The following is a 26755-nucleotide window of genomic DNA, read 5'->3' on the forward strand; positions in this document are numbered from 1 at the left end:
AGGGCGCCCAGCACCCCTGTCCTAGGGACCAGGGTGCCCCACGCCCCTGTCCTGGTCTTTTGCTCTGAAATTTGGTGCAGAGTGTTGTCTCGACCTGCTATTCCCAGATCTGCAACCTGCAGCGTCGTCCGAGTCCCGAAACCTACACTTATATCTGAAAAGATGTTTGGGCGGCTATATAGGGTTTTGCCTTAGTCAAACCCCCGCTTCGGTGATTTCCACCTCCACGAATAGCCAAGTTGTATTGTAAAATGTATTGTGTGTGCAGACCTAGTGTGTGTGCAAGGTCCTTAAATGCAAGAAAGCAAACTAGAGCAACCTAGAAAGTAAACCCTAATTGCTTGTAAATGATAATGTAAATGCTCTAAATCAAGATGCAAAGTGATCTAAAGCATGAATAAAGGATATGTTGAAGCTTATGCAAAGACATGAAAACAACATGAAATCATACCCAACCCTCAAGGGAGGAGTACAAGCCAATCTTCAGTCGGTAATCTCCTATTGTTCTTCAATGTCTTCCAAGCCCTAAATGGATGAATGAAATTGATAAATGCTTGATAGAAGGATGTTGAATGTTGTTGAAGTCCTCAAAGATCTGCTCTTTTGCTTCATATGAGGTTCCTGAAAACGAAAATCAGATCCTTTCAAATGAAGAAAGAGAGCTCTTATATATGAAACCCTAGGTCTTAATTCCAACTTTTGGCTGACCTAGAGATTGAATCTCCCGCCAATTTCTTGGGGTTAAGCTTTATTTTATGATTGGGTCGTGCTCCTAAAATTTCGGGAAAAATGTCTGGGACCATGTGCACGCCGGGTGCCATGGTCCCGACAACTTTTCACCAAATTTTTAGGGCCGTTGGATATGATGATTTTAGAGAGAATCCCGAAGTTACAGGTGATTTCGAGATGTTTTGACCCCCGAAATCAAGCCCCCAAGTTCAAAATAGGACCTAATTAGGGTTTTTGATTAAATGATGTATTGGAAGAATAAAATGAGAGGGGCACACTTTAATGAAAGGGCCCAACTTTATGATGTGGGAGATGATGAAATAGGACCTTAGACCTAATTAATTTAATTAATTAAGCGTTAAGGGGAAATGCAATGCAAAATGCAAAATGCGCCAAGGCGGGTGCTAAACTAGGTGTGAAATTGTACCACCCTAGCAAGTACGTACAATTTACGACGCTACACTTCCTTTCTTGAAAGGTATTATATGGGTGATGATTGAAGCATCGTACGTCTTGAGATCTTCATAACTCCATGCAATAACATCAGGGAAGTCTCTCATGTTCTTCAAAATACCTTCCTTCTCTTGCAAAGTATAAGTTTTTCCTATGAATACATTCTTGATTTGCTCTTCATTGCCCAAGTTGATGGTTTCAAAAGCATCTCCTTCCACATTATGACTCTTGATTGCCCTGTAGTTTATCTGGGTCGAATATTCTTTCCAATTCTATCATACCCTTTGGAATAATGTATGTTTTCAAATTCAAGATGCCTTCTGGATCAAACTCAACACATTCAAAACTCACTTCAAAATGGAATTCTCTTTATGACCCTAAGGAGGACAAACCCTATAACAAAACTCGCTTCATGCTCTCTCTAGGACAAGGTCTAAAAGATCCATTCCAAGTTGAGACAAGGTACATGGTTAAGTGAAAAAGTTTGCACAATGTCCTTTGGAAGGACAAGGTCAAGATAGGTATTCCACTGAATGTCCTTTCCAAGGACAAGACCTATATGACAAGACTTACTAATTCACCTTAGGATCTATCCAAGGACATGACTTGAAACTCACCACTTCCTTTTACATCATCGATTTGAGTCTTAAGTCTTCCAATTTCCTCACATGAAAGCATCATCAATTCAGCCCCTAAGAATACCTTTAGAGGAAATTCGCTCTGTGACCTTCAAAATGATGAGACCTAAAACAAAATCTCACTCTAGGACCTGAGCAAGGTACGAGTCAAGGCATTTAAGCAAATTTCACTCCAATGGTCATTTTTTTATGAAAACTTTGTTCTCAAATTGGGGCAAGGTAGGCAACCTTATGAATGACTCTTATTTATATCTTTCACCTAACTTTTCTTAACATATTGAATCGTGAGTCCTTCATCTACTAATAAACTCTTTCTAACACTTGATAATCCATTCTACTATATTCACTAGAAAAGAGCATAGAGAGAGAGAGAGAGAGAGAGAGAGAGAGAGAGAGAGAGAGAGAGAGAGAGAGAGAGAGAGAGAGAGAGAGAGAGAGAGAGAGACCACTCCTAGAGAGGGCAAAACCTAAAGAAAAAAGGGGGGGTCACCATCTTGATGGGGTGATGTGTGATGTGGTCACAAAACTATTCTTTTATATTATGATGGGATTGATATCTTTTGACATCTTTTGGATAGATGTAATTAAGATGTCTATGCTAGCTACTATTATATTATTTGTCCAATAATTTTTAATAAGCATAGTCAAAGTTGATTTGTTTTCTTAGAATAAGTATTTGCTAAAAATTAATGAGAAAACGATTTATAAGTAAAGAGTATTAAAAAATGATTTATAAGTAAAGAGTATTAAAAAAATTGTTAATTGATTTTTCTTTTGATAGCCAAATCCTTAGGAGTGGAGTTTCATTTGTCCCTTATAATAAATATTTGTTAAGTATTAATGACCAAGTGATTCTGAAGTATAGTGGAAAGTAATACTTCAAATATGATATATGGTGGAGAGTGAATAATAAACTACAAGGAAAATTTTTGACACAAAGCAAAAACTTTGGTCAAAGATTGATTTATTTTTATTTTGAAGAGTTATTTTCTTAAAAATATTATGTTAATCTTGGCTTTGAAGAAGTCTTGTCTTACATTATAATTGTTTATAGTTCTTCAAAATAAATATGACTATCCTTGTATAATATGAGGAGACTATATCTTTCCAAATGAAAATATTTATTTAATATATCTATATTAATTACTATTAGATATGTGCTAATGTAATTTTTGTCAAATATATTTTAATATAATTAGATATTTGCAAGTGATACAATTAATATTTTTTAAAAAATAAACATATATACATATTAAATTAAACACATATACATATTAATAAAGTAACACCTAATTTTCAAGTAATAGTTATTTTTATTTAATTGATGAATTTTATGTGTGATTTTTATTAATATTTACATATATAAATCAAAAGTTATTTCTGGATTAAATTGTGTGCCTGATTTTTGAATCAAAACACAACCAAGAAGTATTATGGAAATCTCTTATCTCTAATTTGCATGTATGCTAAAAGAATCAAAAGACAACCAAGAAGTATTAAAAGAAGAAAAAAACTATCTAACAATTATTTGATTTTATACTTGAATTATTTTATTTGATTATTTTTAGAATTATTTATTTTGTAAAGAATAATTTATATTGATTGTGTTTAAAATTATTTATTTTATGAAAAAAAACATATTGTAAAACAATTTCAAGAATTAATATCATATTATTATATAGAATTTTTTTAAACATATTTTATTATATAATTATATTTATTATTGAACATACTTATTATTCTATTAAGCCAAAGTATGTATAACCCCTAAGTTGATATGCACAATCTAGTCATAGCACACAGTTTCCATTATTAAAATTTTGAGAATTTTTTATGGAAAAAGAGGCTCATTGTTTTACTTTTAATTTTTTAACACAGTTTCCATTATTAAAATTTTGAGAATTTTTTATGAAAAAAGAGGCTCATTGTTTTACTTTTAATTTTTTAACACGGTTTCCATTATTAAAATTTTGAGAATTTTTTATGAAAAAAGAGGCTCATTGTTTTACTTATAATTTTTAAATAATTGCTTGCTTTTAGGTCTTTCACGATTTGTGACTTCACATATAAAGACAAACCTCTAGATCCACCCTATATCTTCTATCCTACATACGGCATTTAGAAGAGTTTTATTGTAGCTCAGTTAAATCCGCAGAAAATATATGCAAAGTTGTTTCATTCGCCATGTATTTTAAAGAGAATCGTTATTTTCAATTGGTAGCAGGTATTATGTTACAAGATTTCTACGGGAACTGAAACAGAAAAAGTGAACGGGAATTGCTGGGGGAAGAGAAACGGTTAACGTGAAAACGTAGGAAACGGAATCTATTTAAAACGGAGGCGTGGAAAGGATATGGAAGATCGGGTTAAGTGGGCCCCACGGAGTGGCACACCTAAGCAGCCTGTCAGCTTAGTGTCACTCGTTGAATATGGACAGACGTTATTGTTGAGTATGGACAGACGTCATTGAGACTCTCATACACGTTCCAACAATATTTAATCATAGAAAGGGATTTATTTCTCGCCTTCAACAATATTTAATCATAGAAAGGGATTTATTTATTCAGCATTCCTATCACCCGACGTCTGATCAATCTCTTTTTTTTCTGAAGTAGAAAGAGTTTTAGCCTGTGGAAGACATGGGAGGTATGTTTTCATATGGCAGAGTTGTATTTGCAATCATTTCAATATCATGCTGCTGCTTCTGCTTAACCTCTTCTCCTGCAATTGGATGCTCCCTCCCTGAAAGAAATCACCTCTTCAATTTCAAGGCAGCCCTTGTAGATGAGAATAACACACTAAGATCCTGGCACGGATTCAATTGCTGCACCTGGAGTGGAGTCAGCTGTAACGTCCGCACAGGCCATGTTTCTGGACTGGATTTGAGTGGATACCATTTGAAAGGTAACATCAGTTCATTGGTGTTTCAGTTTGAACAGTTGCAACACCTAGATCTCAGTGACAACCTCTTTAAAGGTAATTTCATTCCTCCCTATTATGAGAAGTTGAAGAGACTCACTTTTCTTGACTTGTCATTTGCTGGTTATGTAAATGAATTCTTTGTGAATTTGCAAAGCTTATCAAATCTGGTGAACTTGGAATACCTCGCTCTTGATGGAGTGAACATCTCTGTAAACAAAGAGTGGGGTGCAGTTGTTGGCAGTCTATCCAACCTTCAACAACTCCACATGTCTTCCTGTGGGCTTGGAGGAACAATTCCCAATTCCCTTCTCAACCTTACCACTCTCCTCCATCTCAACCTTTCTTCCAACTATTTGTCAGGGCAAATACCAGCTTGGTTTGTAAATGTGACAGCCCACTTGGTCTCACTTGATCTCTCTAAGAATGAGAATCTAGGAGGAGACATTTCTTTCATTGGACAACAAAAGTCTTCTTCGTCTCTAACCAGTATTGATCTTTCACATACAGCTGTGAAGGGCCACATTCCATCTGCTATAGGGAATATCTCATCCTTGGAGAGCCTTGCTCTTTCATATAGTAATATTGAAGGTGAGATTCCTCTCTCCATAGCCAATCTCTCTAAACTTGTTCACTTGGATCTGTTCAATAACAAGTTAACAGGGATAATCCCACCTTCCTTGGGATCACTTTCTTCCCTTTCTTATCTTGACCTCGGTTACAACCTACTGAATGGCACATTTCCGTCCACAATTTCAGATCTTGTTAACTTAAAAACCCTTTATCTAGACTCCATAAATTTAAGAGGCTCTATTTCCTTCTCTCTATTTGATAATCTCACAAAACTTGAGCTACTGGTTCTTTCTTTCAATCACTTGACTGTGAGCATTGATTCAGCATGGATTCCACCGTTCGAGAAGCTCCGCTTTTTGGGACTAGATTCTTGCAGTTTAGATACAATTCCATCATTTCTTGTGAACCAATATGGATTGAAACATCTGGACCTATCCCTTAACAGTATGACAACTATTCCATCCTGGATATGGAAATTACCCAGTCTTGATAAATTGAACCTTAGTTGTAATCAATTAACAGGTTCACTACCGTCTAGCCTAACATCCAGAGCTTATTTGTATCTGGATTTGCACAATAATAACTTACATGGTGCTCTTCCACTTCCTCCTCCTTGTGTTAAAGTGCTGGACCTGTCAATGAATCAGTTCAATGGTTCTATTCCAACTGATATTGGTGCATATCTTCAAGAAACAGATTTCTTATCCTTGTCGAGCAACAATCTCAGCGGAGCTATTCCAGTTTCTATCTGCACTTCAGATTTGCAGGTCCTTGACCTTTCAAATAATATGCTAAGCAGTATGATTCCTCCTCATTTAACCAAGAATTGCTCCTTTCTCAGAGTTTTAGATCTAGCAGAAAATCATCTGGAAGGTAAAATACCAGCAGAATGGGGAAACCTGAAAGAGATTAATACATTGAAGCTATCCGGTAATCAGTTGAGAGGAGTTATTCCCTCATCCATGGTAAAATGTCAATCTCTGCAAGTATTGGATTTGGGAAATAATAATTTGGAAGGTACAATCCCCCACTGGATTGGAAACCTATCACAACTGCACGTCTTGATATTGAGGTCCAATAAATTTCAAGGTACTATTCCACCCCAGCTCATTGACCTTCCAAATCTACAAATTCTGGACCTTTCTAGCAACCATCTTGCAGGACCCATTCCAAGCAACCTCACAAACTTGCTTGCAATAGTCAATGCATCACAGAGTAATCCAAATCATCTGGAACAACACACTTCAGAGAAAACTGTATTTACAATAAATACGGTATATACAAATACCATTGCAATTTCATGGAAAGGTGGGCATGCTGAGTTTCTGAAAGTTCTTTTCATTCTTAAATGTATTGATCTTTCAAACAACAATTTATCGGGGAACATTCCTCTCAAAATGGGATCCCTTCAAGGCTTGATAACCCTTAATCTTTCTAAGAATCATCTCAGTGGTCGAATTCCAAAAACATTAGGGGGCATGGATCAGCTAGAGTCTCTGGACTTCTCGCTAAACAGGTTGCATGGTGAAATTCCGTTAGAACTTCAGTTGCTGAGTTATTTACAGTTCTTGAATCTGTCTTACAATATGCTTGATGGAAAAGTACCCCGTGGAGGGCAGTTTCTAACTTTTGGGGAGTCATCCTACTTAGGCAATCCTAAGCTAAGTGGAATTCCTTTTAGCAACACAACAGTCTGCAACAACTCTTCTGGCTATGACAACTGCACAAGCATTGATACAGGTGGTGAAGCAGATAATTCAGATCCTGATATGATAGGATGGGCAGTCGGACTTGGATTGAGTTATGGTTTGGGATTCTCTATTGTGATTGGAATATTGACCTTCAATAAGAGGGTGAGAAAGAGAGCCTTCAATTTGTATGATTCTATAATTTTAGCTGTTGATCGATCTATAAGAGGGAATAGATGAAAGTGGATAGCAATATATGTTAATGTACATAAATCTTAGTTGCTATCTTGTGGAAGCAAATCAATCATATTTGGTAGCAATAATGTATTTATACTTAAATCATAAGTATAAATAGATTGTAGCCAAACCAAAAAAAATCAATTCATAATGGATAGTTACAAGTGGCCAGGAAAGGAAAGGCCATCAATTAGGTAGTGGGCCCATGTTTTTTATTTGGCTGAACTTTACATTAAGTGTTATTAGTAATTTTGAAAAGAGATCTGTTTCTACATCCTATCTTGAAATTGCTAAATGTCTTTGTCCTATAGTGTGAGAATTTGATCCTTGAAATTGCTAAATGTCTTTTTGTCCTATAGTGTGAGAATTTGATCCTTGTACTATGTCTTAAATGTAGTGCAGAGAAGACATATTAGAGGGACGTTTTCATCATAAATGTCCTTTTGTCTTATAATGTAAGAATTTGATCCTTGTAGTGTGTCTTACATGTAGTCTATCTTTGGGTTGAATTTTGCAAACATCATTCACATAATTATTTTTTTAAAGCTACATGATAATTTTGTCAGCAAGTGTTATCTTGTTGGACATTGATTGTCAAGATTTTTAATCAATATTTCCATGCCATGGTACCACTACTTACAATTTGGTAATGGGGACTAATACAAAAATTCATTTTTAATCAATATTTCCATGCCATGGTACCACTACTTACAGTTTGGTAATGGGGACTAATACAAAAATTCATACAATTTTCTATAATGTATGAATTTCATACTGATGGCTATAGAAGTGTTGAAATTAGTAAATTACTATTAGCTACAAGGTCTCAAATGTCTCATGAAGGGGTTGGGAAATCTTTTACATTGAAAGAACCTAATGTGACAATCTTCTTGAATGTATAATAATTAAATCATTTTTCGTTCCAAATGACTTGTGTTAGATTATAGCATTACAATTTTGAAATATGGATTTTAAAATTATTTATTCTATTAAGAGTGTAGTGCAATTATTGTGGATGCCATTTTTTTGTTGTTTTAAATGCATTTTGTGTTCAAATATGAAATAAAACTATAAAATCTCTTGTGTGCACTTTCATTTTGTTTTGTAGTGTAACTAAATAAATTGTGATCTTAAGAGGAAAACCACTAGCAATTGCACTTATATCAAATGTCAAGTTTGATGGCGTTGTTAAGTCTTAGGTCATTATTTTAAAAGAATATGTTGTTGGAGGTACTCTTAATTGTGTTTGTGTGAATAAGGTTTTGGATCTAGTAAGGTCTTGTACCTAGTTAATTTTGTTAGTTCCTAGTAGGGAACTTATTCAAATGGCTTAAGTTTACTTAGGTCCTAGATGTCCTAGAAGATTGATTAGTTGTCACATGATCTTATCTTATGACATGACAACTACTTTTTTTTAATTTAAATCAAATTCATATAATTCTATTTATGTTTTCAAAATAGTAATATGAATTAAATAAAGAATGATGCTTCCATAGTTTATATCTAATTTGTGATTAATTTTGTAGATCAAATTGTGTACAATACATTTGAAGATATGTTTTTCATCCTAAACATGATGTATGTAAAAGTTTATATCTAATTTGTGATTAATTTTGTAGATCAAATTGTGTACAATACATTTGAAGATATGTTTTTCATCCTAAACATGATGTATGTATGATCTAATCTGTCCATCTTCAAAACTATTCTACATAATTCAATCCATAGAAAGGAATCATAAAATGAATTCAACCGTTGATATTGTTGATATTGTACTCTTGAATTCTTAATGTAGACCTAGAATTTGAGTTATGAAAACCAATTAAATTGATAAACCTAAAAACACGAATAATAAACTACACTCAAATAGAGAAACAATGAAAGTAAAGTAAAAACTAAATGCAAAACAATATCAAAATTAAAAAAAAAGTTGGAAGCCCTTTCAATATCTTTGAATTGAATAACTTGTCTCAATTTTTTCAAGACTTGGTGATTCTATGGTCCTCTTGTTCACAACTCACGTGAATATTTGATCTTCAAAGTTTCAGTTTTTTTTATTTTAGTAAAGAATTTATTTATCGTGTGATAGTTAAACTTCTCTTGAATGTATTTATTTTCAGATAAAAAGTTTTCCTATTTTTAGTTACTATGAAATGTTGAGTATTTTTTAGAGACAAGGGCATAAAATATTTTAGAATATATCTGCATTATTTTTGGTATCAAAACTAACCAAAGGGGAGTCCATATGAATTGTTGAGGTAGGAGCAAGAGGAATGTTGGCCTTTGTAAGAATGTTGATAATGCCTTAGACTCAATGGAAAGGCTTATTGAAGCCTTAAAAAGTCAAAGTTCTAAGATAAAGTTTGATATTTATGAATTAAAGATGAGCTCAATTCAGGTGCATTTCTAGATTCAAGGGTGCAAGAATTAGAAAAATACTTTGAAATGGAGGATATTGATAAGAGGATATTGATGAGGATGATTTAAAAAGAGTAAAAATTGGCACATCCAACTTGAAGGTACATGCAATTCTATGGTAGGATTGAATTTTCTTCCGCTATTCATTTTTGTTAATTAACCCAGTGTATTAATTGTTACAAATTAGATAGTTTCTTTTTTGTGATATTTGTTGAACAATTGATCTGCTGCTGGGTTATAGAAATTAACATGGTATTAGAGTTATAAACTCTGAATATGAAGCCAAGTTTTGTTTCACAGATTTTTTTAGGTTTCAACTTTCAATTTCTTCAAGGGTTTTATTTTGCAATGGCAACCAGTGTTCGATATGAGGACAGACTTGAGCGTGCATCTTCTTATAGTGGAAGGTTCAGATTGCATCCATTCTCAAGGAGAATAGGTTGTGGACCTATGCTAGTAGAAAAGTGACTCCTCTAGTAAATGATCCTATTGCCCTAGATTCACATGAAATCAAGAGGCCAAGGATCATAGGATTATCCTTGATGGAGTGAAAGACCATTTTATTCCTTATCTATCCAAAAAAAACACCACCAAGGAAATATGGAATACACTCACAAAACTCTATCAGAGTGATTATCAGAGTCATAAGATGATGCTTAAGGATAGTTTTCATAACACCAAGATGTCCAAGGGCAAGAGTGTGACATCTTACTTGTCCAGATTGACACAAGTCAGGGATGAGTTGGCTGTTGTTGGAAAGATGATTGTTGAAGATGAGCTCATGCAGATAGCCCTGAATGTCTTCTCAAAGCACTGGGAAGTGTTTCTCAAGTGTTTTGTTTGTAGAGATCACCTACCTGATTGGGCGAGGATTTGGGATGATTTTGTCCACGAGGAGATCTATGAAAATTCTCATCAAGCGAGTCAGATAAAGAAGGTTGAAGATGAAGAAAATATTGCTCTTGCAAGCAAGGGCGAGCAAATATTCAATAAAGGGAAAACTGAAGGGTCTTCTTCCAAGGATGGGAAGAAGAAAGACCTGAGTAAGATAAATTATTTTTTTTGTCATCAGATGGGTCACTACGCTAGTTAATCCTTGAATAAGAAAAACAAGGACAAGCAGAAGAAGAAATTTGTGGCTACAACAGAGGTGGACGAGTTTGCAACACAATTTGAGAATGATTTTTCAATAATTGCATGTCTCTCAAGTTCAATTTCCCAAAGTTGCTTCTTGCCACATGACGGGAGTCAAAGAATATTTCACCAAATTGGATGAGAAAAAGTTGGATTTTTGTATTGAGCTTCGAGAGAATGGCAAGTACCAAGAAACTGGTGTAGGCACAATCAAGTTTCAGAGGGAGTCTGACAAACCTTTATTGGTGGAGGATGTGTTGTATGTCCCTGGCATGACAAATTATTTAATCTATGTTTCTACTTTGGAGGACAAGGGTTACATCGTGACCTTTGAAGAGGGAAAAGTCTATATCCATCCAAAGAACTCCAAGGTAGAAAAAGTGATTGGAGTCAGGCATAGCAGCTTGTTTCGATTGCAGTTTGAACTAGCACATGCATTGTTGAGAAGTTGTAGAGGGATTGGAGAATTGTGGCATGGGAGGATGGCTCATCTTCACCATGGAGCACTTAATGTGCTCAAGGAAATAATGATGGGGCTGCCTTAGATGAAGGTTGAAAAGCATGAGGTGTGCAAGGGTTGTGCTCTTGAGAAATATGCCAAGATCAATTTTCCAAGTAATGACACTAGATCTAAAGGGAAAGTTGAAAGTGTCTTTAGAATTGTGTAATAAAAAATCAACTTGCCTTACAAAACATAAGACATATTCATCAATAGTGGTCACAAAACTATAATATTGCAAAGTGTTAAAAGTGTAAATAAAGTTACTGGCAATAATATGACAAGTATCCATATTGAGTGCGATAGATTGAATTCTTTTAAATACATTTTAATAATGATTGTAAGTAAAAAGTTTTGATTCTAATTTAATTAAAGTATATACTTAACTTTTAAATATATCATTAAATTGACAATAAAGGTGTATGGAGTAAAGATTATTTTGTTTCTAACTTTTTTTATGATCAATTTGTCTTTCATATAGATTCACAAATCTAGACAATAAAAGTGTATGGAGTAAAGATTCTTTTGTTTCCAACTTTGTTATGATCAATTTGTCTTTTTTATGGATTCACAAATTGACTCCTATTCATAATGTTGGTTTCTCTCCATCTTAGATGCTGTAACCATAAACTATTATAGCTCAACAAGATTTCTAAAGACAGGAATGCAAATCTCTAATAATTTGATATGACCTTTTTTTTTCAAGAATTTACCTTATCAAATTTTTATTCTTAAATATAACAAGTTAGTAATATGCACCACTATCATTGATTAAAAAATATACAACTTATTTTATTTATGATTCTATGATGTAACTTAATGTTATTGACTGTAATGGTATGGATTAATTATTTGAATGATGTTTCTTGAAATGTGTTGTGACAGACATCCGACTTCTTCTTAGCAATTCATTTAAGAGTACTGATTGTAATTAGATATGATGATTCAAATGATTCATCATGTTAATTAGGCTTTCAATTGACAAGTGATGACATTTTATATCAACATGAATAGGTATTGAAAATAGAACTTCATTGTTAGACTAATTATGTAATGATCCATAAGTAATATACTAAGTTGGACTCTTAGGATACTCATTTTTGTTAATTTTTGGTATGGAGTTTGATTATCTTCTAGATTTAGATGAAATGAAGTTATTGTAATAAGTCTCCACATGGAATATTGTTGGCAATGGATCTTGATTTTTAATAAACTCTATGTTTTTGGTCTTTTGGTAGCCAAAATAAAAGTCCATTTCATTATAAAGGGGTTAGAGGGATGGAGGTAAATATAGACCATTCATCATTATGTCACGAATCTAATGGTAGAGGTTATCCTAGTATTTTTTCCCTAGAAGAAAACCCTCCTTCATAAGGGCATCACATTAAGAATGTGTATTAAGTGTAGATATTATGACAGAGAGAAGAAATGTTGTAGAACATTTGTTGTAGGTTGTATCCATTCATATTGTTTATACTAGATTTGGAAACTAAAATTATAGTAAATCCTAAGAGAATCAATCGCTAAAACCCTAGTCCTAAAATATAATCCAACATAAAACCAATGAAGAACCATAAATATATAAACAATAAATTATACTAGATTATACCATTCACATGATTCATGGGTTTGTTTTCATTGTCCTCCTATCTCCATTGATCTTGTTTTGATGTAATTTTCTCTCAACTTTAAGTGTGCACAAAAAATAATTGGCGAATGGATTATGGCTGAGTATGCAATTTGGTAGAATGTAGGTACTTAGTCACTTTCTCCTTATGGAAAGAGACATCCAAAGAGGTCTTTTTTATAGAGAGCACCCTAAAAATGGAGAGCTGGGATTAAGAGGTGGAAAAATAAATGGTCGACTCAAATTAGAGGGAAGGTATAGGAAATAGTAAAATATTAGAGAGGTGGTTAGAGGAGGATTAAGAGATGAATGGCAATTGTCATTGAAGAAAAAAGGTAATAAATTAAATAAATAAATAAAGATTTATTTAATTAATAGAAGAGGTGGGGTCAATTTAAATAAATAAATATTTATTTAAATGGAGAAAAGCTAGAAGAAGCTTGATAAATTAATTAAATAAATAAAAATATATTTAATTAATAGAAGGCTTAGGATAAAATAATTAAATAAATAAAATATTTATTTAATTAGGCTAAGAAAATTTTAGGTGTCTACATTTTTTCCCTCTTTGAGACAATGCACCTCGTCGCATTGTTTCAAAGAAAAATAATTCATTGATATGGGAAGGTTGGCCTTGGTAAGGATGTTGACATGCACCCTCGAGAGATTGTATCGAAAATTTGCAAAAAATTAGAAAATCTCTTGACAAAAAAGAGAGAAAACATAGATGTAATACTTAAAACTACATATACGGTAGGACTGATAGATTTTTAGAGCTAAAGCTACAAATGTGATCGATAGATGTTGATATGACTAAAGTGGCAAATGAGATAAACAAATGATGCTGATGAAATTGACTATTAAATTGATAAAATTGAATAGTTACCCTAGTAGGATTTAAGCTAAGTGATAATTGATGAAGTTAGAGTAGCAAATGTGATAAAAAAATGTTGTTGATGATGCTGATAAAGCTAACAAATCTAACAAAGATGATAGGGTAAAAAGCTAATAAAGTTTGATGTAAGTTGACAAAGATGATAGAGCTAATGTTGATGCTATTATGTTTTCTTGCATATTGATCACAAGGAGAGGTTCCACCACTAGGGATATGGGGTTGGACCATCATTAGGAGCTTAGAGGCCTTTGAGACTAGCTAGTTCCAAGAGAGAGTACTCATCATAGCTCCAATCCATTTTCTATCAACGTATTTTGTATCATGATGTAGATAGTTGTTGGTGATTTTGTAGCCATTATGATATTTGGACATCATTGTATCATGGCACATTATTTTTTATGATATATATGAGATGATACCTATTCCTTGCATCGGTAATATGCATTATATTTATGTGATGTGATGATTTCTGTGTGATCATTCTATGATTCTTATGTGATGCAATTTACTTATGATGTCTATATGTTTTATGATGAGATGCATTTATGCTATGTTAGACTATGCTGATTTTATGATAATTGATGTGATGTTGTATAAGGTAAAATATACCCAATAATATAGTAAAACTACTAATTTTTACTTAGGGACCATTACATTAGGGAAAGACAAAATTTGATATATCTAAGCCTAAAAGACCAAGATTTTGATTAGATTCCAAGGGTTTTAGATGTGCCTCTTCTTTCTCTTTAAAATGAATTGATTTTACTAATAATGATAAAATTAGGGTAAATGTGTGTAAATTGAAGCAGTTGTCCATAAATAGTGATCTACAATCGTCAAACGGAGCCACAAACCTAGATCTGAGCAATATGTGAGTGTTTGGATCTATTCCCAAAAGGTTGTCCTGAATTGTCCAGACTAGAATGCTCATCAATTTGGCCCTTCAAACTTTTTGGCATCTAAAAGGGAATCTCTTCATCTTTGTGAATAATTTTGATCTTGAAAATTTCAACTCTATATCTATTTCTGCTCATAGTAAAGGGAAAATGATTGGGAATAAGGGTTGGGAATAATGGTTGGGAATTAACCATGAAATAGAATTGAAATGTAAATGAAGTACTATAATGGAAATGGTTTCCTTCTAAGGGAAATGCTGAAAATGTCTAAAACACTAACTATATACCTTTTATGAAGTTTTGTTTGTCTTCACAAGGAATTAGGGTTTAATGTAGATAGTCTTCATAAAACATAAAACATGAATGCCATTTCCAATGCTTGAATCTTGACTTTACTTCTGCTCTAATGCTTGAATCTTGAATTTACTTATACTTTAATGCTTGAAAGAAGACTAATTTCTTCCTCACTCGAATTTGAATGAATTCTTAGTTTCTTGATCGAATTTGTTAGGAATGGATGTCAAAATGAGAGGGGTAGACCTCCTTTTATACATGCTTGGTCAAAAAAAATTTATTTTTTGACATGAGCTGACATGGAATCTAGGTTCTCATCGATTTCATGTTACCATATGAGGCCCCAAAATGGGCCCTAATTGGGAGGACAAAGGTGTGGGTGCTCTTGTCCCTAAGGACTAGGGCATGTGCACCTTGGTCCTAGCCAATTAGGGACTCAATATTTTGGGGGAGAAAGTGCAGGCGATGAAAATATTGAGTTTGATGCATGGTGTGAGCAGAATCATGTTTTCAACCAAGTCTTGGGGAATGAATGCCAAGATGAGAGCCCAAATGAGGACAAAATTGTAAGGGAGTAGACAATTTATGATGCTACACATGTATTTCTATTTATGATGTTAATGTAATGTAGTTATGTTATATGACTCTATATGATGATGTGTCTCATGTGTATGCATAATGATGCAATATGACTTATGTATGCCCTCATTATGTACTAAATTATATGGATGTGAGATGTATTAAATTATATGGATGTAGGACGAATGTCTATGTGATATGTTCATGAGATGATTTATGATATGCATGAATAACATGTGATGATGTAGGATGGACATTAAATGAAATGCATGACTCAATCAGATTTTTTGTGACTACATGGTATCGAGGGCATGAAAGGATCAAGGGTGGAAGGTAAAAGATATGAAGCTTAATGAGCTTCTTGTGTATTATCAACATTGAGCTTATTATAGAAAATATTTGTGACCATTTAGATTAGGTTAGACCTAGATAGTAACTATATCATTTGGGTGGAGATCAGATAGCTGCAAACAAGGAATGCCCCTATTCACCCCAGACCCATAATGTCCTCATATCCTCAGACAAGTTGACAAGCCATGGTGTTACTAGGTTGAAATCCACAAGCAGCAATCAGGTGACCATGCCCCAACCCGACCACTCTAGTTTGTAGACATCTTTGAGAAGCAAAGGAAATATGACACCACAAAGATGAAAATCAAAGAAAACCAAAGACTTAACACTAATAGACACTAAAATCCTCCTATCACAGATGTTCCTTGCCACATATGTTAAAGTGTTATGATATGGTCACAATGTTATATCTTGATAAAGGAAACACAGTGAAAATATCTCAAAATCTTGTTAGAGCCATAGTTTTCAAAAAAAAATTGATTCATTAAAAGCATAGTATTGCTTGTGTCTAATTTGAAACTAACTTATTCCATGACATTGATAATTTATTACAAAGAAGAGTGGAAACTTTATTGTAGATTGGCGATGCAAATAATTTCTATTGAGATTTGTGCATGAAAAATAAGGAAGGTATGAAAAAGAGATGCTACTCACAACATGTGATGCCAAGGATCCACTTCCATCACTAGGTCAAGGATATGCCCCTAGCTATAGATAAGTCTTGATTATTATGGGTGAAGCAACAGGAGACGAAAATTTATTATGTATGGTAGAATGACCCTAGGTAGATCAATAACAAGCCATGATGGGGGTGGACAAGTTTATTATGGAGCGATGGGATGTGAGTGTGTGCATGGTGAAAGGATGATGTTGTCCTGAATGAAGGAGGAGCAAAAGGTTCTTACACATGGAACCGGTAACCCGATTTTCACCATGGTACTTGTTTCCTAGGGTGCCCCTGAAGTGGTTTTCACCATTGGATGAATTTATCTCTCTTTACTTTTTTCTATTTTTCCATTATTTTGTGTCACATAAGATGCCTTTTTGCTAGGTTTTCAGCAAGTTGATGATTTCTTTTTAATGATTTTTTTTGTATTCTTTTAGGGGATTCTCTGAAAAGCTATGTGTAAAACTATAAAGGTGCATTTTGTTGATAGGATCATCCAATGGTTCACCTTCATGGGTAGATAATTGATATGTACCCTAGAAATAAATTGTTGTAACAATGTAGGGGCCAATCCAATTAGGTTCAAACTTACCCCATTTTTCTTGATCTTGTTGATTCTTAGGATTTTTTTGGAGGACCAAGTCACCAACTTCAAATGTGTGTGCTTTCACCTTATGATTATAACTCTAGCCCATGTGTTGTTAATATTCCTTGAGGTTATTGAAGACATTTTGTCTATGCTCATCTAACAATTCAAAATCCTAAAATCAGGAGACTCTATAATCCTCATCGTTAATAAGATTGCACAAGGAGACATGTTCCTTGATTGAATAATATGTAACTCCATTTATTGTCTTCGTTGATGAAGCAACTAAGGTAGAATTACCAATGTGTGAACTACATTTTCCGATATGTGTGTCACCTAAATAAGTTTGGTATCCCCGAGAACAATGCCTCTCAAGTCCAAGTTCTATTAAAGGTCCATAAATTTGATATACTACCAAGGGAGATAGATGTATGGAATGAATTCTTGTGAGGTGAATTCTTATAAGTGTGGGAAGAAGTGAAAGTAGGATGCCTTGATGGAGACTTAGGATCAACAAGTATGCCTTTTAAGTTATAACTTTTGGAATTTGTGTCCCTAATTAATTTAGTATTAGGGGAGATCAACTCTTGTTATTTTTTATTTATAGTATTTTTATCCTTCACTTTGATTTTTGTAGAGTCTAATAGATTTTGGTTTTGATTTGGACTAAAGGACTTCTCTTTACTTTTGGCTTTTATATTTTTCTTGTCAAAATTTGATTTTTTATCCCCAATGAATAATGACTTTTGTGATTCTTGTTGATCCAAGTCTAGGAGATGAGTGGAAATAGAAGGAGTGGATGAAATGGTAAGGATATATGAGTTCTCAAAAGGGTTGGTGATATATATTCAATAGATTCTTTGTTGGAACCACTCTTAGGACTATTGATATCAAGAATTACTTGCACCACTATAGGATAGTTTCATGTAGACTTAGTAGCTCCATAACACTAGATGGTTCATACCCAATTCCTCGACATTGTAAATTATTTGTAGGTTGTAAGAGCTCTAGAATTCATTTCTCATATACACCAAGATTTGATCCTTAATAGACCATAATTTGTAACTTGGGCTTGTGTTCATCATTCTCATACTTGATATCTTCCTCCATTACACCGTTATCCACAATGCCCCAATCTTGTTGACCAAATGTCTTAGGAGATAGTGGGAGTTTATCAACATGAAATATATACTCATCACATCCCATGTCTTTAACCTTTCTATTGGCCTTTAGCTCATGTTTCATGTAAGTAGAAGCTTTTATTGATTCAGGATTGGCATAAGATGAAGATGAGCTTGCTTCTCTGTTGATAGGTATTATAGCTTTTGGTTTAGGATGAACATTATTGCAATAAATATATGGAGTTGGATCACAAATAATTGTAACCTATATTTCATTGTGTGGAAAATTGATGCATTTGTGATATGTTGAAGGAACCATTCTCATATCATGTATCCAAGAATGACCCAAAAGTATGTTATAAGTGAGATCAAGGTATAGGACTTGGAATACCACATCTCTTATTACTGCACCCCCTCTAAGTTGAAAAGTGTCAGTTCCTTTAAAGTAGATCTCTTCATCATCATATTCTTTTATGGTTATCCTCTTTGTAAAATCTATAGCCTTTTTGAAGAATCCCAATACTAAAACTACTTTTAAGTTACAAATGTTAAGACCTACTCCTTCGTCTATCAAGACACATTTTATTTAGTCTTTATGGATGAAAACCTCAATATGAAATGGTGTATTATATGGCTGTTATGGGGATGAACTGTCTGCTTAGGTCAATGTAATATTATGAGGGGTAGAAAGGTGTGCCACTAAACTGTTCCACGTTTAGATTGTTAGGCACAAAATTTTCATGTAAGTTCTTGTCTAGAATGACTTTATGCAAGGGTAATATGTGCAATAGTACAAGGATGGATATGAGGGCTTGTTCCTACCCAATTGATCTACAAGGTCATATTGATTATTTGATGAAGTTGTTTTAGATGTAGCACCTTGTAGGGTAACTTTACCTTGACAAGTAGTAACATTGCATTCAGGGGTTTTATCCTTTATGGTTATGGTAGACACATTAGGGTCAACTTTAGTAATGTGATTCACAATGTATTCATAAGCCATGTTGGTATAATTAGCATTATTATCTATTTTAGGAGCTTTTCCATTATCTGCATGTTTTGGAAATGGATCCTTAAACATCTTTTGTTCTTCATTGGAAGAGTGACCTTTGACTTTAATTGTGTCATTATCATAAGATCTTGAATGAGGTTTTTTAACTTGTGACAATTTCTAGTCTTATGCCTTTTTCTATTATGATATTTACAACACTCATTGACATTATACCATGATGGTTTTTCTCTTAATTCAAATGGTCAATTATCAAGTAATGTAATGATCTTTGTAGTAATGAGCTTCTTCAATGCAAAGTCAATTGGTTCTCCCAAGGGCATATATTTCATTTTGTGGCCTTGGTGTCCTTTGTGTATTGACTTGATTATTAGATGAATTATCCCCAAGAAAACTCATTGTAGGTTTTATTGGTTCCGAAACCAATTCCTTGGGTCCTAGAGGAATTGCCACTAACTCATCAACAAACTTGGGGAAGAGTTTGACCAACTTGACAAGACTCAGTCACAAGACTAAGATCTCCTACTCTTTCGTCTCCATGAGACCAAGGTGGGTGAACCTATGCAATTTCCTATAACTTTCAGCTTCAACTACTCTTGACATGACATGTTACAGTAGATCATCTCAATGAAAAATACTAAGGAAGATGGATAAAAACCTAGTTATGGCTTTAACCTTAGTTTGTAAGCATCTAACCACTCATTGAGGAGGGGTTTTTCTACACTAATCCTACTCCAAATACTGAAAAAGAAATGCATAAAGTAAAAGAGATTTTGATTATAATATGATTTTGAAAATTGAAAGCAACAACCATGACCAGTGCTTTTATGGGCAACATAGTCAACTCAACAATATGCAGATTTGGTATCTAAACAGGGTAACATACAACCATTGGGCTTGAAATTATAGTGCATTACAGTAACATTTTCCTTTATAGTTCTACCCACAACCATGCTTAATAATCTCATACACACAACACTATTTCTCTACTTTGTGATAAGAAAATTAATCTCTTCCTTGAAGAGAAGAAAACAAAAAAGTAAACATCTGACTTGCAGAGACAAAGCAAAATACCCTTGGTAATTTCATTCCGTAAAATAGTGTGCATACAAGAGAGACAACTACAAATGAAACCTATAAACCTACTTGTATTCAGATTGCAAAGTGTTGAAATACCAAAATACTACAAACTGAAAGTTAATACTAAGTTGTCATGGAAAAACTTGCACTAAATGAATGGAAGCATTGCTTCTAGAATCATAAGAGAAATTACATTTAGAATCCACCACTTCACACTGGACATGAATTCCCTTTTATAGACACAAGGGAGAAAAATAAGCTATAGGCCAGGTGAGACACACTTGTCAAAATTTGATTGCATGGGACTAAATATACAATGATGTGTCCCTCTTCCTATTCTACATGCAATCCATCTAAAGGAAATCAATGCAAGAAGCTATGAAGATAGCCTCTAGGACATGGGACCATGATATTGAGGACAATTAGCTATAGGGGATTTGAGCCTCACAGAAATCTGCCTTAATTTCATCCTCTGCTGCATCCTGACCGATCTTTGAATCTAGATTACTATACTTAGTGATTTGTACCTTCTTTATGTCCTTTCATCTTCTCAGTTGGTGACCCTCTAGCATGCTCGAGGCTGTAAATTATTATAGACAGAAGATCCTCATATTTAAAGGAGGCACTCAACTAATATTCTATCTGATCCTCATTAAATGCACCTCCTCCTTGGCACCATCATTGAAATCTAATCTGATTTGGTCACAAAAATCTACCTACAACATGTCAGCACAACAATCTCTATCAGCATCATCTGTCCCTTTGACAGATGGAATTTGACCAATTAGCATATGCCATATTCTCAAAATATTCCCCTTTTTCCTCTGGTCAACCTCCATCAACCCTGCACGTGGACAATTTGACCATCGGGTTGCATGGTAACATTTTTTGCATGTCACATAACATGAGTGTTAAGTGCCCCTATGATTCCATCGTTTGGTCCTCAGCATCACGAGATAACAAGCTACATCATTTTCTTTATCTTTACTTATCATGCTCTACCTCAGAGACATTGCTTCACCCTCGTGGCATAAGCCTCTTTAACTTTTGCCTATGTTTCCTTATCCCGCGACCCTCAGAAACACTCCTTTTACCTATGCAAGATAACCCTTTGTCATTTGCCTCTATCACCTTCTTATCATGTGGCCCTTTCCTTATCCCTACAGGAATGCGTGGGATACGAAAAAACCTTTTCCTTCACTATGTTGACTTGTGGGCCTTATCCCACGAGCCTTGGCGATACTTCTCATTGTAATGTGGGGCAACATTTTTTCTATAAATAGGCCTTAATCTTATCCCACGTTGTTAGGAAACTGCAAGATGATTCTCGCTAGATAACACCTCCCTTTGCATGATGCTTTCAACTTATCCTACATGAGCATGACCCACTGAGAATATACTCGCGAGATAACACCCGCTCACACATACATATGATTTTCTTACACCACACAACCGGGATATTGAAGCTGGCACTTAAGTGAACAACTTAGAACACATGGGGACTTATGAAGGGTAAAGTGATCGTGCGATGGGGCCACCCCAAGGAAAAATATGATTGAGCTTTAGTCATCGGCTGAAAAATATAACCCTTGAGCAACATACATTATAGGTAACCGACTCAATAGAGAGACCTAATATGTGGGGCCGGTAAACCTATGACAGAGAACCCTCTCGATGGTGGAACATAAATGAGTTGACTGTGTAGACTGGACAACTCAAAAAATAGAATTTTGGAGCCCAAAAATACTCCTACCTGCACTATGAAACACTTAGGCACCTATTGTTGCCTCGATGGTCAATAACATGTTTCCTAAATACTCAAGGTGGTCTATAACACAACATGCTATTGACATGAGATGTTGATGTTAGACACGGGTTCAATAATATATCATGTTATCGACACATCATATAATCCTCATATTATATGACACATTGCTGCCTACCACAATATGATAGCCCGTGTGTTACCCTGCAAAGGGGATTCTGAGTGCAAAAATTCAAAATTTTGAGCTTGGGACTTCAAAATTTTGTCAATTTTGAAGTCCCAACAGGTTTGACTACATTTGCAACTACAACTCCATCATTCACTGTGTTCTTATTTTTGTTCCAAAAATGGGGTTTATCCTTTGTATTAGGATCATCTTTGTTTTCCTTAAAAAACTTGATAGTGCCTTGCTCAATGAGAACCTTTTCAATAGATAGACCCTTTTCAATGAATTCCTCAAATGTAGATAAACATGCCTTGTGAAGGTCATATCCAATCTATCGATTTACATTTTGTATGAACATTTCAACCATTTCTTTTTGTGGAATTTGATAAGGGCATTGACTAGCGAAAATTCTCCATCGTTGTAAAAATAATGCAAAGGAATCCCCATTTCATTGTTTGGTATTGCATATTAAAGTTGTCACCAAAAGTATGTGTAGACACCTAAAAATGTCTCATTGATCATGTACTAATTATTCCTCTAATTGATTAAATATCTTTATTATTTAATTAATTTAGTTAATCTATTTCTTCTAATTTCATATTTCCTCATCATCTTACTAATTATTCTATTTTCTATTTCTATCATCATTTAATCATTTTTTAATTAAATATTTATTATTTAATTAATTTTGATTAATTCCCCAATTTAAATAATCATTATTATTTAAATAAACTAATTATTCAATTTCTATCTCCAATCATCTAATCATTCAACCCTTTTCTAAATATTAATTAAATATTTATTATTTAATTAATTGTGATTTAATCCTTTAAATTAAATAATCTTTATTATTTAATTAAAGTCAATTTCTAAAAAAATTAAATAGTTTCTTTAAATTATTTAATTAATTAATTCTTTTAATTCTTCCATTTCCAAATCCCCAAATTCTAATTTCGTTCAATTTCATATTCTTCTAATTTCTTCCAAATTTAATTACATGTGCATGATTTCAAAAACCAAATTCAAAATCAAAGTCAAGTTCTAAATATATTCAAATGCTAAATTGAATTAAATTAAATTCAATTATTTGAATAATATCTCATGCAAAGATTAAATTGAAAATCTAAATCTAAATGCAAGCACATGCTAAATTAATTAATTAAATCATTTATCTCTCCAATCTCTATTTCCATCTTTCAGTTAGCTTTTTCTAAATTTAGTTCTCTGTGTCATCCTCTTTATTTCCACCAATCATTCTTTTTCTTCCTTCAGTTAACTCTTTCATCAATCAGTTGACTCCATTAATCTATTCAATCTATTGAGTTTCACTCCTACAATCAATAGTTCAACTATCAATTTTCATTTGAGCTCACCTGAGTTCACACCTCTTGATCATTCTGTTCCACCTTTCAATCAATCTCATCCAATTTTCTATAAATTGAGCATCCAATCTCCATTTTCAACAATCACGAACTTTGAATCTTTGTGTCACTTGTAGGTTACCAGCGCAATATCTGAGAGCCATCATACCATGAAGAGGAGAAGAGCAATGGAAGTGATATGCCATCTTGGGATAGGGAGTTTTATTGAATGATTTTAATTCCTATTTCTTAATTGAATTATTTCATTGGTTTTATGTTTGAATTGCTTAGATAGTTAAGGATTTTGTGATTGTCCTTACTTCCTTTTTAGCAATGGTATCTTTGAGCATAGCACATTTTGGTGAACCTGACGTGAACTAACAACAATTTAACCTTTTTCTCTGTTCTATGTGATTTTTGTAGATTGTGTGGTTTTTTCATTTTTTTTGCAGGTTGCATGAATTTCGAGAAAAGATTTTCCATCAAGCAATCACATAGATAGAATTATGCATTCGACCTTTCGGGGTCATGCATTCATCCTAACAGGGTCACGCAATCGCCCTTTCTGTGTCACGCATCCACAGGGTTAATTGTTGTTTTATTTTTCTTCTGTCTATTATTAATTGTGTATAATTCTATCCTAAATTTGGTTAATCCAGGATCAAAATTACTTTTTACTTCAGGATTTGATTAACAAAGTTTATGGCAAGAAAAGTTCAGTTCAAAATTTCAAGTGCAAGAAGGATGAAACAACAAAGGAGGGAGGCCAAATGATATCAAAAAGTTCTCTAGGTAGAAAAATTGATATAGGATTCGGAAGAACAATTGGCCTTAGAGAGATATAATAGCCTAGTTCTTTCTTATACAGTTAAATATGATCTAATCAATATTGAATGGATAATGAGAGATTTGGTTAGGGCTTCACAAATGGTTTCACAGGTTCCTGATCGGGTTTAGTTTTCTTGTATTTTTCTAATTTTTTTGTTGTCTACATTCTGTCATGCAATCAAGTTGTTAGTGCCATGCAATCGATCAGACACTGTCATGCATTCACTCTGTCATATTTACGCATTCGCTCTATCAGATTTACGCATTCGCTCTGTCAGATTCATGCATTCGATCTGTATGTATCACGCAATTGCTCAAGTAGTATTATGCAATCACCTCTGTCAAGTTTTTGAGTTTATGTTTTTGTTGGTTTAAATTTACTACTAATCTTCTATTTGCAGGTTGTGGTGGATTCACAGAGAGGATTAGAATAGTAATTTTGCATGCGCACCTCACACTTCAATTTTTTAGTGCTTAAAATCAACAACAGTTAAAAAGGACATGCATGCATAATCTCACACTTCTTTGTTGGTGTTTAAAATGAACATGGGCTAAAATTGACATGTGTGTTTCTCACACTTGGTTTTTGGTGCTTAAAAATCAAACAAATGGTTAAAATTGACATGTATGCCTTCATTCTTGGATTTGGTGTTTAAAATTGACAAGCACATGTGGATCTAACACCTAAATTTGGGATATAAAATGAACGTGAATCAGGCTACATTAGATTAAATCATTTTCCATTTTCTTAAGGGAAAAGAACTTTTTTATGTCTGGGGTGGACCTACAGTTGCACTAACTGACTTTCTACCTACCATCGAGCTCTTGGGATAAAGAAGGAAGGTGACAACGACATCCAAATTTTCTTTTTGTTCTACGTAGTGAGGGGTATCTTTGACTGGGGATTTCATCATCCCACAAAGGTACTTCAAATTGGGATGCATTGGGGATATCATCTCTCCTAGCGTACTCTCGAGCGGGTTTTTCAAGCCGCTATATAAATATACTGGTCAGGCGGCTAGAGTGTTGAGTGAATTCAATGTATGTGGGCACCTTCCCTGAACCAATAAGCTCAACTAAAGCCTTAAGTGGCTTTCTCTGAGAATCCATCGTTGGATTGGGACCCCTCAAAACCTAATACTAAGAACCAATTTAGTTGCCAAAAATCCTATGTTCAGTGGTTCCGGGAGTGTGGATTGTACCGCATAGATACCCCTAATGTACCTTACATTATGAGATGAAAATCCCTCGATGATAAGATCTTCAAATCTTCGGGGTAAGAGAGACTGGCATGCCCGAGAAGTGTGTGCCGTGGAGTTGAGCCAATGCTGCCAGACTCTCTATCTGTCCATCTTGTTTTGGTATTTTGCTATGGGGGCCTCACTAAATGGTGTCCACTATCTAGCCTAAGATTGTATTCTGTTCTTTTTTATGTACTGTTGGGATAGACCAGTATTGAGTCAGTCCCTTGGGCTAGTTTAGGCCCTATCCCACGTATCACCGAATTTTCCAAGATTGTATGAAAATTGAGTCAGTCAGCTATACACACTTACCAACCATTGTTCTCAAATTTGGAAAACTGTAAAACATTGTCCTACACACGAAGTTACCAAAAACAAAGTCCATTTTGAAACTGATTCTCAAAAATCCTTACATACTTGTGACCTTAGGCAGTCCCTCACATAGTCCTTTGCATAGTCCCACTTACTTACTCATTATCATCCTCATATACATCCTTGTCTAGACCTCATATACGTCTATCTTAGTTCATCATCATTTGCATAATCATCCTAGAAATTCATACCCCAAACATCCAAAACGTAATCAAAGGACCAATCAAACTCAATCTCAACTCAAACAAGTGTGTCCAATTCAACAAATTAAATAGTCACAATCAGAGAAATGGATAAAATATCTTACATTTTGTGATCCTAGGTCCAAACCAAACAAGCAAACATCATGGATTGGAATTATACATTTTGTAGGGAAGGTGGAGGTTTCATCCCTTCTATTCCTATTCCATCACCATCCATAGAAATATTAGCTCAACAAATCAAAACTTTGCAACAAGTGACATACATGGCTAGTCCTGACAACCATAGGGGCTGGTTAGAAAACATGATGAGAGAAGTGAGGGCCATGAGGGAATCAGTATCAGACCAACCTTCTAATTATTGTGAGACCATTCAAACATGCCAACCTTCATTCTTCAACAAAATTGTTCCTACCTCAGTTCAACAAA

General features: G+C 34.1%; 2 protein-coding genes across 2 annotated transcripts; both read left to right on the forward strand.

Moving 5' to 3' along the window:
- The first annotated feature begins 4459 nt into the window (after positions 1–4459).
- On the forward strand, positions 4460–7240 carry LOC131045142 (receptor-like protein 7). The gene has a single exon (XM_059215415.1). It carries the CDS (start codon positions 4460–4462, stop codon positions 7238–7240), a length of 2781 nt encoding a protein of 926 aa, XP_059071398.1.
- Positions 7241–10893: 3653 nt separating this feature from the next.
- Positions 10894–11334, forward strand: LOC131865899 (uncharacterized). The gene has a single exon (XM_059215416.1). It carries the CDS (start codon positions 10894–10896, stop codon positions 11332–11334), a length of 441 nt encoding a protein of 146 aa, XP_059071399.1.
- Positions 11335–26755: the final 15421 nt, after the last annotated feature.

This window comes from Cryptomeria japonica, chromosome 2 (genome assembly GCF_030272615.1).
Source record: "Cryptomeria japonica chromosome 2, Sugi_1.0, whole genome shotgun sequence".
Lineage (NCBI taxonomy): Eukaryota > Viridiplantae > Streptophyta > Pinopsida > Cupressales > Cupressaceae > Cryptomeria > Cryptomeria japonica.